This window comes from Pseudocercospora fijiensis (genome assembly GCF_000340215.1).
Source record: "Pseudocercospora fijiensis CIRAD86 unplaced genomic scaffold MYCFIscaffold_4, whole genome shotgun sequence".
NCBI lineage: Eukaryota > Fungi > Ascomycota > Dothideomycetes > Mycosphaerellales > Mycosphaerellaceae > Pseudocercospora > Pseudocercospora fijiensis.
This window is the reverse complement of record NW_006921535.1, coordinates 3,185,702-3,203,231: the sequence shown is the minus strand read 5'-3', so window position 1 is coordinate 3,203,231 and position 17,530 is coordinate 3,185,702. Positions and strand designations below refer to the sequence as shown.

The 17,530-nt window shown below is 54.2% G+C and overlaps 8 protein-coding genes across 8 annotated transcripts; 3 read left to right on the top strand and 5 right to left on the bottom strand.

Annotated features, from left to right (window-relative positions):
* The first annotated feature begins 130 nt into the window (after positions 1 to 130).
* MYCFIDRAFT_203558 (uncharacterized protein) lies at positions 131 to 2,275 on the top strand. The gene is made up of 2 exons (XM_007928333.1): positions 131 to 494; positions 551 to 2,275. Exons 1-2 carry the CDS (start codon positions 455 to 457, stop codon positions 1,975 to 1,977), a joined length of 1,467 nt encoding a protein of 488 aa, XP_007926524.1. The 5' UTR covers positions 131 to 454; the 3' UTR covers positions 1,978 to 2,275.
* Positions 2,276 to 2,793: 518 nt separating this feature from the next.
* Positions 2,794 to 3,927, bottom strand: MYCFIDRAFT_174706 (uncharacterized protein; the record flags this gene model as incomplete). The annotated part of the gene is made up of 6 exons (XM_007928332.1): positions 2,794 to 2,846; positions 2,873 to 3,371; positions 3,407 to 3,555; positions 3,599 to 3,771; positions 3,819 to 3,830; positions 3,860 to 3,927. The coding sequence occupies 6 exons, from the start codon at positions 3,925 to 3,927 to the stop codon at positions 2,794 to 2,796; spliced, it is 954 nt and encodes a 317-aa protein (XP_007926523.1).
* A 22-nt stretch (positions 3,928 to 3,949) lies between these two features.
* On the top strand, positions 3,950 to 4,567 carry MYCFIDRAFT_174705 (uncharacterized protein; the record flags this gene model as incomplete). The annotated part of the gene is made up of 6 exons (XM_007928331.1): positions 3,950 to 4,006; positions 4,035 to 4,083; positions 4,110 to 4,118; positions 4,159 to 4,407; positions 4,438 to 4,511; positions 4,547 to 4,567. The coding sequence occupies 6 exons, from the start codon at positions 3,950 to 3,952 to the stop codon at positions 4,565 to 4,567; spliced, it is 459 nt and encodes a 152-aa protein (XP_007926522.1).
* A 167-nt stretch (positions 4,568 to 4,734) lies between these two features.
* MYCFIDRAFT_211276 (uncharacterized protein) lies at positions 4,735 to 5,544 on the bottom strand. The gene has a single exon (XM_007928330.1). The coding sequence runs from the start codon at positions 5,323 to 5,325 to the stop codon at positions 4,903 to 4,905; it is 423 nt and encodes a 140-aa protein (XP_007926521.1). The 5' UTR covers positions 5,326 to 5,544; the 3' UTR covers positions 4,735 to 4,902.
* On the bottom strand, positions 5,514 to 7,935 carry MYCFIDRAFT_215233 (carbohydrate-binding module family 48 protein; the record flags this gene model as incomplete). Its single annotated transcript, XM_007928329.1, has 4 exons — positions 5,514 to 5,755; positions 5,810 to 7,448; positions 7,596 to 7,732; positions 7,914 to 7,935. 4 exons carry the CDS (start codon positions 7,933 to 7,935, stop codon positions 5,514 to 5,516), a joined length of 2,040 nt encoding a protein of 679 aa, XP_007926520.1.
* Positions 7,936 to 8,934: 999 nt separating this feature from the next.
* Positions 8,935 to 11,003, top strand: MYCFIDRAFT_61016 (camp-dependent protein kinase regulator type II PKA R subunit). Its single transcript, XM_007927718.1, has one exon. It carries the CDS (start codon positions 9,274 to 9,276, stop codon positions 10,654 to 10,656), a length of 1,383 nt encoding a protein of 460 aa, XP_007925909.1. The 5' UTR covers positions 8,935 to 9,273; the 3' UTR covers positions 10,657 to 11,003.
* A 156-nt stretch (positions 11,004 to 11,159) lies between these two features.
* MYCFIDRAFT_211274 (uncharacterized protein) lies at positions 11,160 to 11,930 on the bottom strand. Its single transcript, XM_007928328.1, has one exon. It carries the CDS (start codon positions 11,744 to 11,746, stop codon positions 11,423 to 11,425), a length of 324 nt encoding a protein of 107 aa, XP_007926519.1. The 5' UTR covers positions 11,747 to 11,930; the 3' UTR covers positions 11,160 to 11,422.
* Positions 11,931 to 12,612: 682 nt separating this feature from the next.
* On the bottom strand, positions 12,613 to 17,126 carry MYCFIDRAFT_215231 (uncharacterized protein; the record flags this gene model as incomplete). Its single annotated transcript, XM_007928327.1, has 6 exons — positions 12,613 to 13,701; positions 13,755 to 16,184; positions 16,248 to 16,752; positions 16,824 to 16,932; positions 17,042 to 17,057; positions 17,112 to 17,126. The coding sequence occupies 6 exons, from the start codon at positions 17,124 to 17,126 to the stop codon at positions 12,643 to 12,645; spliced, it is 4,134 nt and encodes a 1,377-aa protein (XP_007926518.1). The 3' UTR covers positions 12,613 to 12,642.
* Positions 17,127 to 17,530: the final 404 nt, after the last annotated feature.

Here is a 17,530-nt window from a genome sequence, read left to right as displayed (position 1 = left end):
CAGTGCCGAGCCAATTGGAGACGGAGACTGAGCGGGGACGGCTTCTCGAGCGGCGGGCCGCGGGCGTCAGGACCCAGGAACACGCACGCCAGCAACGGCTCGCTCACTCTCACTCTCACACCACCGACGACACCTGCAGCACACTGGGAGAACTGCTACTGCCAGCAACCAACATCGACAGTCACTCGTTTATCTTTTCGTCGCATTCAGTCTTGCTTTGGTGTCAGAGCGCGGAGAAGTGCAGTCGAGCTGCCCGCGACTCGACAAAGCTTACACATTGCGACCGCGCGGCATCTACCCGAAGCTGAAGACGCTGTGCGACGACGACGAGAGGAGACAGCGAGAGGGAGCGCGCGCAGGCAAGGCAAGCGGCAGCGCTGGAGCATTCGACCCGCACCTCGACGCATCTTCAAGGCCGCGTTGAAAGCGCATTGAACGTTGCCGCCGCGCAAACATGGCGGGCAAGAGTAGTAAGCCGGGCACCATGTCCTTCGGTATCATTCTCCACTCTCACCCACCCCACCGCGAGTGCCTACTAACATCCTCTCAGAGGTTGAAAGAGCCATGCGGACTATCTTCAAGCGATGCGTGCAATGTCCGCCCGAAACACCGACCTGTGGCTCTTGCCCGAATGGCCACATCTGTTCCCTGGTGCCTCAGAACTGCAACGACTGCGCACATACCGAATGTATCGCAAATCCAAATCCTTCGCCCAAGAGCGACAGTCCAAATGTAGGAGCCATTGCGGGCGGCGTCGTTGGCGGCGTCGTCTTCATGAGTGTCGTCATGTTTCTGCTGTGGAGGTTCTGGATCAAGAAGAGAAGAGAGCAGCAAGAACTCGAGGCGGAAGAATGGGAAGAAGATGACATTGCACAGCAGAAGGGCGATGTTCGAAGATTCACTGCCATGCGATCCGATACTGCGTCCACACGAACAAGAGGCTCTGTTGCAGCCAGCATCCTCAGTCGCGCGAGCAACATCATCCAGATTGCATATATCCCAGGTGTCACGAACAGGAACGGCTCTGGTCGCAATAGTTTGCTCGCTCATGCACCCGTCCCGCCTATTCCGGCTGCCTATGCGAACACCACTCCCAAGAGCCCGCTCAGCAACGAAGGAGATGCCCTCTTCTTCCGACCTGGCGATCTGCGCGGCAGCACATATTCGGACTCCTCTTCCTTGAGATCAGCGGACAAAAGAGATACGCAGTACAGCAGACAGTCTATCACGCCGTCGTTGGCACGATCATCCATCATGTCAGACGTGTACATGGACAACTCCGCGCCTCCACCAATGCCAGCCACGCAAGTCATCCGAGCAGCGCCGCGCATGGTCTCAGTCAAAGGCTCTTCAGCCACTTCTTCTCCATCCATGGAGTCGCCGCCAACTGCTGCTCAACTGGGCCCGAAAGTAATGATGCCCGGTCAAACATCGACCACCAGCTCTCCTTCGTCCGGAGCGAGCGGCTTTGTCAAGGCCAAGCCTGTCACTATTGGTAGCAGCAAAGGCAAGGGTAGATTCCCGGTGTCCCGGCAGCCGAGCGATGCGTCCACGGCAACATCAACTTCAACAAAGCCTGTGGTCTCCTCACCACTGGTCCAAACTGCCACTGAATCTGACGATGAGGATGAGCACGCTCGTGCGAGAAAAAGCATGATCAGGAGTTCCCTCGGTTACGCGGCGGATCCTGCACCTCTGATCCAACCTCTTGAGTCGCCGTTCTTTGACGCTTCGGAAACACAGACTTCAGCTTCCGCAGCGACCCAACAACAAAGACCGAACCCATATGCAGCAATGTCAGCATCTGTGGGTTCCGGACGACGCGTCATGAAGAGTGGCGATAATAGAGGTCCTGGTGGACTAAGTGCAGTCATCGAAGAAGCTGCAAAGAGGGCCTCAGAAACACCAGATCATGAAGGTGTTGGCGGCAAGCGAGACCAGAGTCCTTTTGGTGATGAGCACGCTACCAAGGAGTAGTAGGTGCAGTAGGTAGACGGGAAAGGATTTGCGAATCTGGAACATGTATAGTGCGAGCTGGCTCTCGAACTGAGAAGTATGAGCCACGACACGAAACGGAAGAGATCTTGGAGAGAGTTTGCATGGCGTTTCAGGGGATACAGCAGGCGCAAGAAAAGCGTAGCTCAGGAGGACACGATGTATGGGAAGAAGTTCTAGTGGGAACAATAACAACAACAACATTCATATGTACTGGACCCACATCTGTCATGACAAAGTGTTATAGAGTATTCACAAACAGTACGGCTGTCAACGCTTCAAGTGTTCTTCTATAATTTCCAGCATTTGGACAGATGCTGTCATGGGCGCAAAACGTGCAAATAGCCTGCCACTTGGAGTGAGTGTATGCATAGGGTGGCAATGGCAAGGCTGCATGCACTTCTTCGGCTACCACGAGTCTTATAGGATCTTTGTCACTCATTCATGCAATTGGCTGACAATTACTCCCTGGTGCATTGCTTTGCTTTGGACAGCCAACGTGCAATTCTGTGGCTATTTCAGCGGACGGGACGAGCCATACGTTCGCTGGCGGAGGAATCTCTCAAGCTACGAGTTGTGAGCCTGCTAGTAGTATCTTGATGCTCGCTGACCACGATGAGTGGCCTTGATGAAAATGAAAATGAGAAATGAGAAATGAAAGATTGGTCAATGATAATGACTTACCTGTACCTGCCTGTGAAAGAAAAAGGGGAGATCAGATTTACTTACCTGTACCGCCCATCTGTTGAAAAGTCCCACCCAGCCATTAGAACATTGTTGTCAGTAGATCCCCAAAACTTACCTTCTCCCATACCATGCCATGCCATGCCATGCCATTACTCCAAGCAAGACTTAAGCGTAGCCGAAGCTGCCTTACCTTTAGGTTGGACAGCATACATACTACTGCCATTGTCAGTCTTACGTTGATCAGCAGTGCCAACATGACCTCTCCAATGCAGGGAACTCGGCTCGAAGAACTCGCCTCCCTTGAAACCCCAACTGCCGCAACTCCCGGTCTCCTGCTTCAGACTTCTCAAAGTCGCAGCAGAAACAGAACTAGAAGCCGAAGCAGCGGAGGCCATGGAGGAGAGAGAAGAAGAGGAATCGTTCCTAGAAAGAGAAAGCGGTAAGAGAAGATTCGCCTTCTCCCTCGTACAAGCGATACAGCGAGAAGCAGTGCTCTGCACATGGTTCTGCGTGGATTCGCAACCTTTGGTGTAACCCTTGGTTGTCTGGGCTCGGATGCAGGGCGAGCCACCGGTGAAGGTGGGTTTGCCGTAGTGTCCGCAGACGGTGTGGTAGGGGGTTTGGGTGTAGCACATCTTGGTGTCGGGAACTGATCGAACCAGCGATCGGTGGACGGGAGATGTAGGTTGCTTGTTGCTTGTAGGATGAGGGAGGAACAGCTCACCTTGCTAGAGTGGTTGGGGGTGGTGGGATCGAGACCTGCTGGGGGTTGCAGGTATCGTTGGTCTAGCAGGGTTGAGAAGCTGATGGAGAGAGGAAGGGATTTGGGTTGATGATGAAGGGCATTATATCTTGTTGAGGCAGGCGGTGGTGCTTTGTTTGGGTCAGGTCACTGTGTTTTGTTTCTGGAACGGACAAGAGCATTGTCCTATTGCCATATTCTTGCGCGGACAAAGAGAATGTATGAGGTTGAAAGGCTTTGGTAGTGGCAGGATCATAGACCGATGTGGCGTCTTCTTTGTAAAGATCGGACAATCTTTTGTCTGGTCATGAGGCTCAAGCATTGTTATCGTCTGCTCAGGCGCGGTTCTGAAGCAGATGCAGACCAAGGTAAGGTAACCGGTGGAATAGGGCACGCTTGCTTGGCACTCATCTCGATATGATCGGCCGGCAAAACCATAGAGTCCATGATTGGAATGTCTTATGTCGTAGCTCCAAAGCAGATGCGTGATCACTCTCCCACATCGAGAAGACTTCTTAGAGTAGTATGTGCCACTACCTTGAGTCAATCCCACGAATTCAATCCAATCGCGTTCAGTCTCCTGTGGAACTTGCATGCTATCTGCGAAAAGTTCAAGGATCTCCCGAATCTCCAGGCTCCACAGAAACTCACTGCCGACAGTGATAAGTTTTGAGAAGACCCGAAGTACAGGCCGGTGGTCTCTGAAAAACATTAGAGTGCTGCTACTTCATGAGCCCTCCAGGTCCACCCGACACTGACGGAGGGTAAGTTGCATTACCATTCATTACTTATTTTGTTGTTCAAAATCCGTCCTTCATGGGGCCATATGACTAGTACCAATGGGTTGTCGTACGTCGTTCTGGGAATTCCTTCGCAAACTCAGATGCAATTCATGAAGGCTCCAGGCCACTTGACTGTAGCATATAGCGTGATTCCATTACTGATCGGTGACAGTCGACCTACGATCCCCGTCCCAATGTTCGGTTGGCTTGGAGCTGCGGATCGGGCATGAGTTACTGCTGTTCGATCTTCGTGGACGTGCTATCAAAGAGGCCTGGCCTGGCACAAGAAGAATGATTCCAGTGCTGTGAGATCTGCTGCTGCTATCACGTGCCCCACTAGCGCTTCTTCACCTCCAGGTAAATCAATGTTCGAACCTCGCAGGAGTGATTGATGTGGTTAGAGTTCAGTGATCAGTAGCTTCGGTAGAACGTAGCTGTGATATGGCTCCGGGGAAAGAGCAGAAGACCGGCATTGCCGCTTCAAGCTGCACCGAAGTCGTTCACATGTTGTTCATGGAATGAATTTGTACAGAGCCAAGTCGAGAAGTGGCCGGTAAGAGACATTACTTCAATTTCCTCAAACATCCTATGTAATCCAGCGCAGCCGCACCAATAGACCTCGCGAAAGTGGTATAGTTGAAAGCAGACAGAACCATCATCATAAAATGAGCAAAGACCGAAAACCTATCCAGTCGCTCATGCAAACATGATCGTGTGCTTAATGTCATACAGATAAACCAAAACACAACAATAGCACGCATCCATCCCTCTCTCCTCAGTCCCGCGCAAGAGGCTGCGCCCAGATCGCCGGCACCGATGAGGATCGGTCGCGAAGAGCAGGATAAACGAGTTCCGGCCATCCTCCCGGATTCCTGTCCAGCGTAGGGTCGTCCGTCCAAGCTTTGCTGATCGGCTCGGCGAACTCAATGTTGCCACGCCAGCGAGGGTCGTCCACAGTGAAGTCGAGATCGATCGAGCTGTACGTTCCGGCGTTAATTTGAAATGGAAGTACATCCGGACTGAGTTCTGGAATGGACTTGATGCTCGATATGGACACCATTCGTCGGCATTGGTAACCTGAATCGTTCTGCTCTTGATCCTGCGCTGCCTTCCGTACATCCATCATGCTTGCGGTAGTCCGAAGCCTTTGCATTGCGATACTACGTGACGGCTCATTCTGCTCTTCCGACTCTGACGCGCGTCTAATGCAGTAACTGCCGCAGCACGCACACTAGAGGCTGAGAAAACAAACGTCAGCACAAGCGAAGCAAAAGTGGGACCAAAAGATATAGAGGGAAGGAGGCAAACTACTGCTTGAGTTTGTCCTTGATCCTGCTGAAGAGGCCCTTCTTCTTAGCGGAGCCGGCACTATCAGCAGTCTTTTGTGAGTCCGGAGTGCCCATCAGTCGATCGATAATCGAGTTGCGCTTGCCAGGTGTCGATGAAGTTTTCTTCCTAGGAGTGCCAACAGGAGTGGATTGCGCAGGCGCCTTGCCCGAGTCAACGCCAGTGGTGACTTCAGGCGCAGATTGACCTGTGGTAGAGGGACCTGTTGCGGGTGTCTTAGTCATGGGACTAACATCACGGCTGTTGCCTGGCTTACCGGCCTCGGCTGCAAGCGCAGCTGGTTTGGCGGCTTGGGATTGTGCCTGAGAGTCAGCTGATGCGTTCAGACCATCCTTGGATTTGTCGTCCAGGCTGAGTGCTGCAACGCCCGCCGTGGGGTCGGCGAGCTGAGGCGCGCCAGTGGATGAGGTTGGTGCAGTGGATGCTGTAGCAGCGCTGACCGTTGGCGCTGGCTCGCCGCTTGCTTGTGACTCTGGGACTTTGGACAGGAGCTCTTTTTCCACGTCGCTCTTCTCATGGACAGCTTCTGGGTTACCAGATGCTTCTGGCTCAGCGTGGGCCTGCTTCTGAGAGTCCTTGACTTCAGCCGGGACTTCGTTGGCAGCGCTGGTGGAAGCCGCGTTCTGCTCGTCAACAGCCGACTGGACGGACTCTGGCAGCACAGAGGTTGGATCCTTGCCGGTAGCCTCCTTGGTCTTGTTGACTGCAACGGCAGCGGCGGCGACACCTCCAGCAACAGCGCCGGCAATTCCGGCCTTGTGGCTGTCATCGCTTGTGACTGGCTCTTCTGGCACCTTTTTCTTCAGTTCTTCCTCGACTTCCTTCTTCTCCTCCACAGCTGTTGGATTGGCGGCAGCTTCGGGTGCTTGACCAGCCTCCTTCTGGCTCTCGGCAACCACTTCAGGGATGCCCTTTGCTTCCAGTGGGACTTGGCCAGCGAGTGCGTTCGTGGTGCTGTTCTCGCCGACGGTGTTGATCATGGCTCCAGTGGCTCCTCCCCTGGGTTCGAGTGGCACTTTACCTGCGAGCTCGTTGGTCGTGCTGGTTGCGCCGACCGAGTTGATAGCAGCGCCGTCCATAGGACCTGGTGCGTCTTTACCCATGCCCATGCTGGACTCTGGGATCATATTCGTGGTTTGAGGTCCAAGACCGCCGAGGAGCTCTCCGCCAGCTGCAGCGCTTTCTGCCGCGGATGATGAATTTGTGGCGGGAAGAACTGGTGCAGCGGCGTCGCTCTTCTCGTACGACTCCTTGTCCAGCTTCACGTTGCTGTCAACAGTGCTGCGGGTGATAGTACTTGGGTCTGGAACGGGCTCGCCTGGCTGCAGGTGAACTGGGTTACCTGCGCCACCAGTAGCAGGAAGAGGTGCCACGCCAACAGTCTGTTCTGAATCTTGAGTACTGCTCTTTAACGATGGGTCGTCGCGGACGGTAGATGAGATAGTATTGCTGTTGATTGTTGATGGATCGGGGACCTTTTCACCAGGAGCTAGAGTAATTGGGTTGCCGGCGCCAGACGAGGCAGGAATGGGGTTGACGGAGAAGGTCTGTTCGTCCTTCTTGTCTCCAGAGGCAGCAAGAGCACCTCCAGCAAGCAGACCACCTGCAATGGCGCTCCCGCCTAGTGGATTGCTCTTCTCCTCGCCAGCTGTCGCCGCTGGTGTCTCGGGAAAGGCACCCGGCAAGTCATTGTCTTTCTGGTCCTTCTCCAGCGGCTGCTTGCCAGCCAAATCAGTCGTGGTTGCGCCGGGTGCGACGGAGGAGGTATTCACGTTGTCAGCCATGGGGTCGATGGGGCCAAGGTCGTCAGGGGATAGAACGTTGTTGACGTTGCCTTCGTGGTCGGTCTCGGTCTTCGCAGTGTGGTCGTGTTTCCACTCGCCGTCTGCGACAAACTGTTGGCCCGCGCGTTAGCTGAGCTCAGCCGACTTCAAGAATCAAGACAACGCGCATGGCGGCCATGTGAGGTGCGCGCCATTGGAATGCGAAGGCGCATGCGCATGCGCATGCGCCTGACGCATTGCTTTTCCTGTCTTGCTTACCTTGTAGTAGATCTTGCCGTCGGTCTGGGGCAGATTCACGCGCTTCTCGTGCACTTGATCCTTCTTGTCGAGCTTGACCGACTTGCTCCAATTATCGAACGTGCCAGTCACGTAGACGACGTCGTTTCGGTGACCCCCTAAGGCAGCAGAGGAATTGTCAGCTCTCAGCCTCTCCGCTGCTGTCCGCGAGCAATTGCCGGACCGGTTCCTGCACGTCTGCGTTTGCTGCCTGGCCTGGCACTCGACGGGAGCTCGAGCTGAGCTCTCTTCCTGCTGTGCCACAGCGCGGGATGGCTGGGGGCGATGGTTTGCACTCACATCGGAAGTTGTAAGAGCCCATTTTGCACTCTGCTGGTGGCTCACCTTGATGATATGAGAGAGTAAAAGGAGGACGACGCGGCCTCGCGCTCAGCACCGACGTCGCTCAGCGACTCGTGATCGTTCGCAGAATTTTGCGGGGTGCTGCTCGACGCGGCGGCAACGAATGGAATGCGATGACCGAGGCCGCTGAAATGATGGCGATGCTGCCCGGGAGACGGGGCAATGGCAATGGCAATGGCAATGGCAATGGCAATGGCAATGGCAATAATGCAGAGAGATTGGGGTGTGGCAGAGATATGGTGGTGTCTCATGCGTTGAGACACGCTGTCCCTGCAGTGCCGATGCCAGTGGCTGGTGAAGACGAGCTCGCCTCGCGATGCGGAACGACCTTGTATTCTATGGAGCGGAGCATGCACCTTGACGTCACATACTACTGGTTCCGAGTGAATGTATCGATACTAGTTCCAAGTGAATAATGATGCTCGACGCTCTGCAAAAGGACTCAGCAGCTGAATCGCCGACTCCCCAGAGGTGAAGTCAGCGTCTCTGCAGAGCTCATGTCTCAGGTGTGCCGTCCAATGCCATCCATGCCGCTGCCTCTGCCTCTGCCTCTGTCTCTGCATACTGTAGCACGTACGGCAGGGCAGAAATTCCATGGTCTCAACGGTACCGCGTGGCATTCGTGCCAGCAGGAGCCACGGTATATATGTGTTGCCCCATCGTCATGCCCGTTGCTCGCTTACATCCTCCTCTTCTACCACACATCGACCATGCAACAAGCTTCTCGCGCCTGACCATCGCGACGCCGTGTAGCGACCAGAATTGACGGAATTGACGTGGCTGCTGGAAGTGCCCCGCTTCGCAGGCTCGGGCCGACTTGCTAGCTGAGTTGGGAACAAAGAGTGAACAGTGAACATCTCCCAGAGTTGTTCGCGCACTCTTCCAGAAGCCCGACCTGCCTCCTTAACTCCTTGGCCCCCTAACCCTGTCCTGTGCTGCTGCTGCTGCTGCCAATCCTCACCAATAAACAATAATCCATACCGGCGCGTCGCCCGCAAACAGGCTGAGACGAGCAGCTGTCTGCCTGTCTGCCCGGCCTGCCCCCCCAGCACCTAGCGACCGACATACGTCAAGCACTCCACACACGCCGCCGGCCCTGCAGATCCAGCGGCCATCTCTCGAGCACGCGAACGAACGAAGCCCAGCCCAGCCCAGCCCAGCCCAGCCCAGCTTCTCCCAAGCAAGACGCTGCTAGCCGCCGGAGCCAGTGCCTAGCCTAGCAAGCATTGCACGCACCGCAGTACTCCTCCTCCACCGACTAGCGACTGCTCCGACGATTCTCTGCCACCTTGCTTCAATGTCGGCCGCCTCACTGCCCTCCGACTACACCAACGAGATCAGCGCGCTCAGTCGCGAAATCCTCAAGAACAACCCCACCGACATCCTCCAGTTCTGCGCCAACTTCTTCCACCGCCGCCTCGAATCGCAGCGCCACGAGTTCCTGCTATCGCAACGACATTCCAGCCAGCCGGGTGTGGCCGAGAGCACCTTTCCCGGCAGCAACCCCTTCGGTACCACGTCAACTGCACCAGGCCAGACAACAGCTGCGGCCGGCATGCATTCCGTCGCGGAAGAGGAAGAACACGACTTCCAGTCACCCACCGCCTCCTCATTCCCACCCAATGTTCGTGAAATCTCTCCCAGCGCCACATCCAACAGCGTCCCCGGCGGCACATTTGGCAACTTTGCTTTTGGCAGCAGTCCTGCCTCACGCTCCAACCCTCCACCAAACGTGACGGCTGGCGCCATGGAGCAACCACAGTCTTTTCCAAACAACTACAACATGAATCGCCGCACGTCAGTCTCGGCAGAGTCGCTGGCACCAGCCGCTGCCGATGACAGCAACTGGAAGGCGCCGAGCTATCCGAAGACCGACGAACAGCTGGCGCGCCTGAAAGACGCCGTTTCCCACAACTTTTTGTTCTCTCACCTCGACGACGAACAGTCCGCACAGGTGCTTGGCGCCCTCCAGGAGAGGAAAGTGCCCGGGAAAGACGTGCGCGTCATTGCGCAAGGCGACACTGGCGACTACTTCTACGTTGTAGAGTCCGGTAGCTTCGACATTTACGTTTCCACCACGGGAAAGGTGGAACCCGGCCCTGAAGGCCTTGGAACGAAAGTGGCAGTGTCTGGTCCCGGCACTTCATTCGGTGAACTGGCCTTGATGTACAATGCACCACGTGCTGCTACCGTTGTGAGCAGCCAGCCAAGCATTCTTTGGCAGCTCGACCGCGTCACCTTCCGACGTATTCTCATGGACTCCGCCTTTCAGCGCCGCCGCATGTATGAGTCGTTCCTGGAGGAGGTCAAGCTTTTCTCTTCCCTCACGCCATATGAGAGAAGCAAGATCGCCGATGCCTTGGAAACCACCAAGTATCCTGCCAACACCGAGATCATCCGCGAGGGCGATGTCGGAGACCGATTCTACATCCTCGAGGCAGGCGAGGCAATTGCTGTCAAGCGCGGTCGCGAGCGCGAGCCATTGAAGACATATAAGATTGGCGATTACTTCGGTGAGCTCGCCCTGCTTGACGACAAGCCACGTGCAGCCAGTGTGATCAGCTCGACTGAGGTCAAGGTGGCTACACTTGGCAAGGATGGCTTCCAGAGATTGCTGGGCCCAGTAGAGAGCATTATGCGCCGCGATGACCCGCGCCGCTTGGAAGAGTCGGCAAGATGAGCAGACATCGAATTGGCATGATAACTCTCGACCTTGGATGGCATATGATACAATGGCGTGAATGGTGCTCGTCAAGGCGGTCACGATTGGAATGATATCCCATGCATGAAATTCGCTGTGTGTGCGGCAGAGGCTTTCTTGCTGCTCGGTCGGCACACGTACCATGAGGACCGGGCTGGAATGAATGAAATGGCTCCCTGTTCTATGGTTGAGAAGTGGAGGGCCGAATTGTGGTGGTGGTGGTGGTGGTGGTTCTCATTTGTTGACCTACCAAAGAAAGAGAGGCAGACAGAATAGCTTCGTGAAGCTTCAGATACATCTAGCAACAACATGCAGCTGTAATGGTGCTATTCTCATCTCCCATACGAGCCCTCGAGCAGCCGAAGCATAACACGTTTGAATTGATGAAATACAGACGTACCTGTCGAGGAAGGGAAACGCATTTCATCTCATGCGCGCGTGATGAGTCAATCGGCAGTATGCTTTGCAATTCCTGCGAGCGGCTTTGTAAACGCTGATTGTATATCGATCTACATCTTTGGGTTCTATCATAAGCAGAGGAGTAGACATGGCATGTCATGAAACGGAACGGAACGGCACAGTACTCAGAACCTCATTCCCATCCCCATTCTTTCCTTTCGTGATGAGAGAACATGACCCAGTCCAGTCATCCGATCCCAATGAACATTCTCGCAATTCATCCATCTGCCTCTCACCCTCTTCCTTCACAACCCACGCCGTAACAAAAAACGACCTCTTCACCCTCTTAAGGAAAGGTCTCCGTGGAGACGGATGAGACCTCGGACGCTGAAGTCGTGATACTCCGTTCTCGTTCTCGTGTAGGAATATAGAAAGATTGCCTTCCTGACGAAGTCTCCGAGGATGTTGTTGAGGATGTAATGCTGAAGGTATCGATCAGATCGTCTTCTCCACTGCATCTTGACACAGGATTATCATAAGAAAATTTCCGTCGTTCGCTGCCTGTTGATGTTGACACTGACGTTACACTTTCAGCGAGCAGGTGCTTTAGGTCTTGGAGCAGATCTTGGCGGGGATTGCGAAAGTGTTGTTGATGATGATGATGTGGCATTGCGAGAAGTTTCGAGACTGCTTCTTGGAGCTGGAGATGTAGAGGTTGAGGTTGATATTGAAGCTTGGATGAATTTTTCCAAGAAATGGTCGGTCCAGCCTGAGCCGGTTGCAGTTATTGCTGTTGCTGGCGAAGACATGTTGTTTTTGTTTGTTTGATTGATTGATGAAGTTCGGGATTCGGGGAGTTGTTGGTCGATGGAGATTTTTCGAGATCGAAGGGAAGGGAAGTCGGTGACCGAGAGGTAGAACTAAGTCATGTGTTGTTGGTTAGGGTGGTTTGATTCGGAGAATTAGAAAAGCTGGTCATCATCACAGGAGGAAGAGATGGCGCGACCACCACATATATCAAAACCTGCCCGAATCCTTGGAGCGCGTAGCCTTGGTCATGGCATGGCATGGCCAGAAATGCAGATGCCTAATAATGAAACTAAGCAGGCGGAGTCATAAGTTACTTTCGTACACACGGTGCGACGCACGACCAAGCTCCCGTTCGTAGTTCGTTTAGGGTCGCATTCGCAGATTCATAATTCGGTCGCTGTCCTGCAGTCATTTCATTCCATGCCATGCCATGCCATGCCTTACGTACGTCGCTATACGAAAGATGTACTACCACCCAGGCATCAACATTGTCCGCTCATTTGCCTTGGCTCCGATCGAACCCAAGGCTTGGCTTGGCTTGGCCTGGCCTGGCCTGGCTGCTGACTGCTGAACGGTCTGAAAGAATAGTAACACATGAGCATGATATCGGTGTTACTATTTGCCCGCGCATTCAAGTACGGAATCTATGCGGCAGTCAAGCGGAAATGTCTACGTCTTATTCAACACTGCAGACAGGTCACCGTACAGTGAGAAAGTCAGCTCAGTAATCGAGAACGTGTAACTTGACAACATGGACTATACACCCCACATCTGGTACTTCTCCTCGCGAGCCTGCTTGTACCACTCCCGCACATATGGGAGTGCGCAATGAGGACCATAGATCTCCTCCTCCCACTGAGGCGTCGGCGCATCGAAGCCTGTATCCTTCTTGCACTTTGCAACCAGCTCAGCAACAGTCCCACCACGGTCATACAAAGCAGCTTCAACGCCTGCCTCTGCCTTCTCGATGTCGGCGCGCAGAGTTTCCGTCGCGGCCTCCTCAAGCTCGAGAGTCACAGGGTTGATGACAACGCCATAGTTGGCCTTGGCTCCTTCCACTGTGACGAGCTTCCTCCTGACCTCCAGAGCAACGGTCTCAGCCGGCCGAGTAAGAGGGTCGCCGAGCCCTCCACCTCCCCATGTCTGCCATTCTAAAACGTCTCCTGGCTTCACCTTGACGTGATCGCACTTGGACTGCAGCATTTCAATCGTGCCATCAGATCTGTGAATGGCCTTACGGCTTCGGCTTCCTGGCTTTCCGCCTCGAACACCCCAAGGCTTGGTAAACCATCTGTCGTCGTGCAAGCTGAACTCACCAGCAGACAAGAAGTGATACTTGGTAAGCTGAGCATTTCCGCCACGGTGGAAGCCAGCTCCACCACTGTCCGCAACAGCCTCGTTGACGTCAAGTCGAACAGGGAAGTTGAGTTCAATGGACTCGGTCGGTACGCTCTTGATTGCTGGGAACAAGCAATGACAGTCGGGACCATCGCCCTTGGGACGTGCAGGTACTCCGCCGAAAGCAATTTGGTATAGCTGATACCATTCTCCATTAGGCTTGAATCCCGAGTAGAAGAAGTGAGGCGAGTCACTGAAGCCGGCTGCAGTCATGAACGAAGAATTCTTTTGGCCAAAGAGTGCCTGCATGACGTCCATGACTCGTCCAAGGAAATGCGTTCTGCATGAGATCGCAGCTGGCCGGACCGGCTTCAAAATGCACCCGAGCGGGATGTCGACTTCGACCAGATCGTGGAATCCATCATTTGGAATGGTGTATGGCGAGTACACTGCTAGGAGGTAGTATCCCACAAACATCTGAAGGGTGAGGTCAGCAGCGCTTTCCTTGGCTCTATAGGCTTGGAACTTACCTTGAACATGGTCTCGCTCAGATAGTAGTTGATACTGCTGCTTGCCTGAGGACTGGTGCCATGCCAGTCGAACTTCAACTTGTTCTTTGCAGGCTTGCTCAGCGTGCACTTGACAGCGAAAGGGCCTTTGCTGTGACCATCATCGTCAACAAAGTCGACGAAGGTAGATGTCTCATCAGACATATGCTCTTCAACGATCTTGCTGATGGCGGTCCTGGTTCGCTGGAGGAGCATGTCTGTAGAGGCCTTGTAAACTTCCGGTCCGAATCTCGTACAAAGTTCACAGACTCTGGTAGCAGCTGTGCGGCAAGCGGAAATGAGGGCCAGTAAGTCAGAGCGAAGCCATTCCGGTTGACGGCTGTTGCGGCACATGAGCTCGACGATGGACTTGTTCATCTTTCCCTTCTCGAATAGCTTCATCGTAGGAATTTGAAGGCCGTCGTCGAAAATGGTCTGCGCATTGATGGACATGGAACCAGGAACTTGACCTTGCACATCTGTCATATGCCCAAAGTTCGCAGCCCAACCAACGAGCTTATGCTCGTAGTAGATGGGCAACAAGACGATGACATCGTTGAGATGAGATACCGCGCCTTCGACTTCGTAGGTATCGTTCGTGACGAAGACATCGCCCTCTTCGAAGTCGTCGACGTCGCCTTTGCTAACTTTGTACGCCCAGATCTTCATGAATTGCCCGATGAAAGATCCGAATTGTCCCACCAACATTTTGCCTCCTGCGTTGGTGATGACGTTGAATTCGTCCTGCTGCTCACGAATGGCTGGCGACATCGAGCATCGGAGCATCAGTGTGTCCATCTCGGCGCGAATGGAGGCAAGAGAGCTAGAGATCAGAGTCGGGATCGTGGGAATTTCCTCGACGGTCTTTCTGGCCTCGGCAGCTTGCTCTTCTGGTGACTTGTCGGAGACGATGCTTTCGAACTTGGACTTGAATGTGGGAACCTCATTACCTGGCATTGGTGAGATGCACAGGTTTCCAACCGAATCGACGATTGCCTGGAAACCTGGGGCGATGAGGGTGTTGCTGTCCATCTCCACAACCACGGCCGGTCCGAGCACTTTGAACCCTTCTTTGGTGATTGCAGACCGACTCCAGAATGTTGCGTTGTGCTCTTTGCCTTGGACTACGATGGTTTTCTTCTCCAGTATCGCAGATTCTGGTGGAGTTTCCGACTCGGCCAAGGGAATCTTTGGAATCTCGACATCTGGCGATGCATCCGTAATGGTGACTGTAAGTCTCGTGAGCTCCAATGAGAAGTTCTCTAGCGTGTAAGAGAATTGCTGTTCGTGGATCTTGTCGAACTTCTCATGAGCAATCTTCTCGAACTCCTCCATTGGCTTTCCGAGATCCTCCTCTGAAAGTGTTATACCTAGTTCGAGTGCTTGGCCCTTATATCTTAGTGCAGCGCCATAGACCACATCGAGAAGTGGCTCCTTGATGTCCAGAGCTTCCTTCATTGTTGCTTCGCACTTGTCTTTGAGGATCTTGTATTCCTTGCCGATGCTCTCCATTGTGGTAGATCGTAGCAGATGGATGTATGAGGCCGAAAGCTCATGGCTCATCTTTGTGGTAGCATCACCTTGAGCGCAAAGGATGCCTGGTGCGGCTGGAACAATGACGGGCCATGCTCCCAGGAGCTTGCCCACAGCATTGGCACACATTGGGCCTGCGCCGCCGAAAGCCACAAGCGCGAAGTCAGCCGGGTTGTATCCTCTCTCGACAGACACCAAGCGAAGCGCGCCATAGATAGCCTCGTTGGCCAGATCAATTATCGCTTCTGCCGTCTCGTACAGCGTCTTTCCCATCTCCTTTGCGAGCTTGTCTACAGCAGCACGAGCAGCTGCCACATCTAGCTTGAATTCGCCATCCAGGAGGGTCTCTGGCAGGTAGCCGAGCACGAGATTTGCGTCGGTTACCGTCGCCTGTGTGCCACCTCTGCCATAGCAAGCTGGCCCTGGGTTAGCCCCAGATGACTCTGGCCCAACTCGCAGACAGTTTGTCAGCTGTGAATAGAATGCCAGACTACCACCACCAGCACCGATCGTCCTCACGTCTACAGACGGTGATCGCACAGCCAGATCGCCTACCATGGTTTCTCTCCGCAACGAAGGCTGTGAGTTGGCAATCAATGCAACGTCCGTGGAAGTGCCGCCCATATCCAGAGAGATGAGATTCTTGTGCTCAGTCGCTTTCGCGATGATACTAGTGATTCCTTTCACTCCACCGGCTGGTCCGGACATCAGAATGTTCACTGGGAGCCGGCCTGCCAGATCAAGGTTTGTCAATCCTCCATCGCTCTTTAAGATACGGACAGTTGAAGTGTCGTTCGTGAGCTTGTCTCGAAGACCAGCCATATACCGCTTGACTTCAGGCTTTACCACGGAGTTCGCTGCGGCTGTAACGGTCCTTTCCTGGGGTGAGATAATGTCAGTATAGCGATTATCGCAGATATCTTCAGCGCTCCTTTCACTTACATATTCTCCCAATTCAGGAAGCACTTCATGCGACAATGATACCTCTACTTCTTTGCCGAGCACTTCCTTTACAACCTCTGCTACTTCCTTCTCGTGGGAGCCGTCAACCCACGAGTTCAGCAGGCTGACAGTGACGGCCTGTACTTTGCCTTTCACGCCGAGAAGCTCCCTTCTCAACTTGTCCTTGTCCACAGATCTGACGACCTGGCCGCCCACCCCAATTCTTTCTGACACTTGTATTGTTCTTTCCAGTGGTATCAAAGGGGCAGGCGGGGTCCAATTGATCCATGCTGCAAGGCCTCCGGGGATTTGAGAGCGTCGAGCGACCAGGACGTCTTTATGGCCTTCGGTCACGATCAAAGCCGCCGGTACGCCTTTCCCCTCGAGCAAAGCATTGGTTGCGACTGTGCTTCCGTGGTGAAGGGAGCCAAACTTGCCGTCGAACGTCTCTTCGGCCTGTATGACGCCTCTGACTTTCTCGATGGCATTTTGGACGCCGATCGACCTTGCGGAGGTCAGTAATGCAGTAACGGCTTCTGATTATAGGTATTGCTGGACGTGCTGCGCTGCACTTACTGGTCATGAGGTGTGGATGCGACCTTGGCTCTGTATATCTTCCCTTTAGGAGAGAAGGCGCAAGCATCGGTGAATGTGCCTCCAACATCCACGCCCAGGCGACATGTGTCTGTGATAGATGTCGGAGAGGCCATGTCAGGTATACGGGAAAGATGAGAGGGGATGAGGTGGGAAGACGCGTGCAGGTGTCCGTGAGAGGCAACCTACACAGTACTTACAATTCGTAGTCGACGTCTATGCGGTTTGTCGCGCCTCGGCATGCATTGCTCCACACTAACGTCGGCGTACAAGCTGTGCCTGCATGGCGCGGAGTAGGACAGATAGGCAAGCCGTACTGTACGCCCAATGCTGGGATGTGAGAGCTGGTGGGTGGGAGAGCTAGGCGAGGCGAGGCGAGGCGAGGCTCGGCGAGGCTCGAGCAGCGGAGGACGTGAGGTGTTGCGTGGACGTCGCGCTGGTGGTGAGGAGGCGCAGATCTCCATGCAGATGCACGTATGCTTTCCATGGCGGTGGGTACAACAAGCGATTCGTGCTCTGTCTCAACACGTACTTCTGTGATGCTCGATCCAAAGCCGTGATCTCATCCATCATCGGCTGCTGCAGCTATCCAGCTGCCTTGCACTGCCCTGACCGACCAGTGGGCGATACGTTTGGCCTGGGAAACAAGGCCCGCGTCGAGGATGAGCCTCAGATGAGGAGAAGTGAGA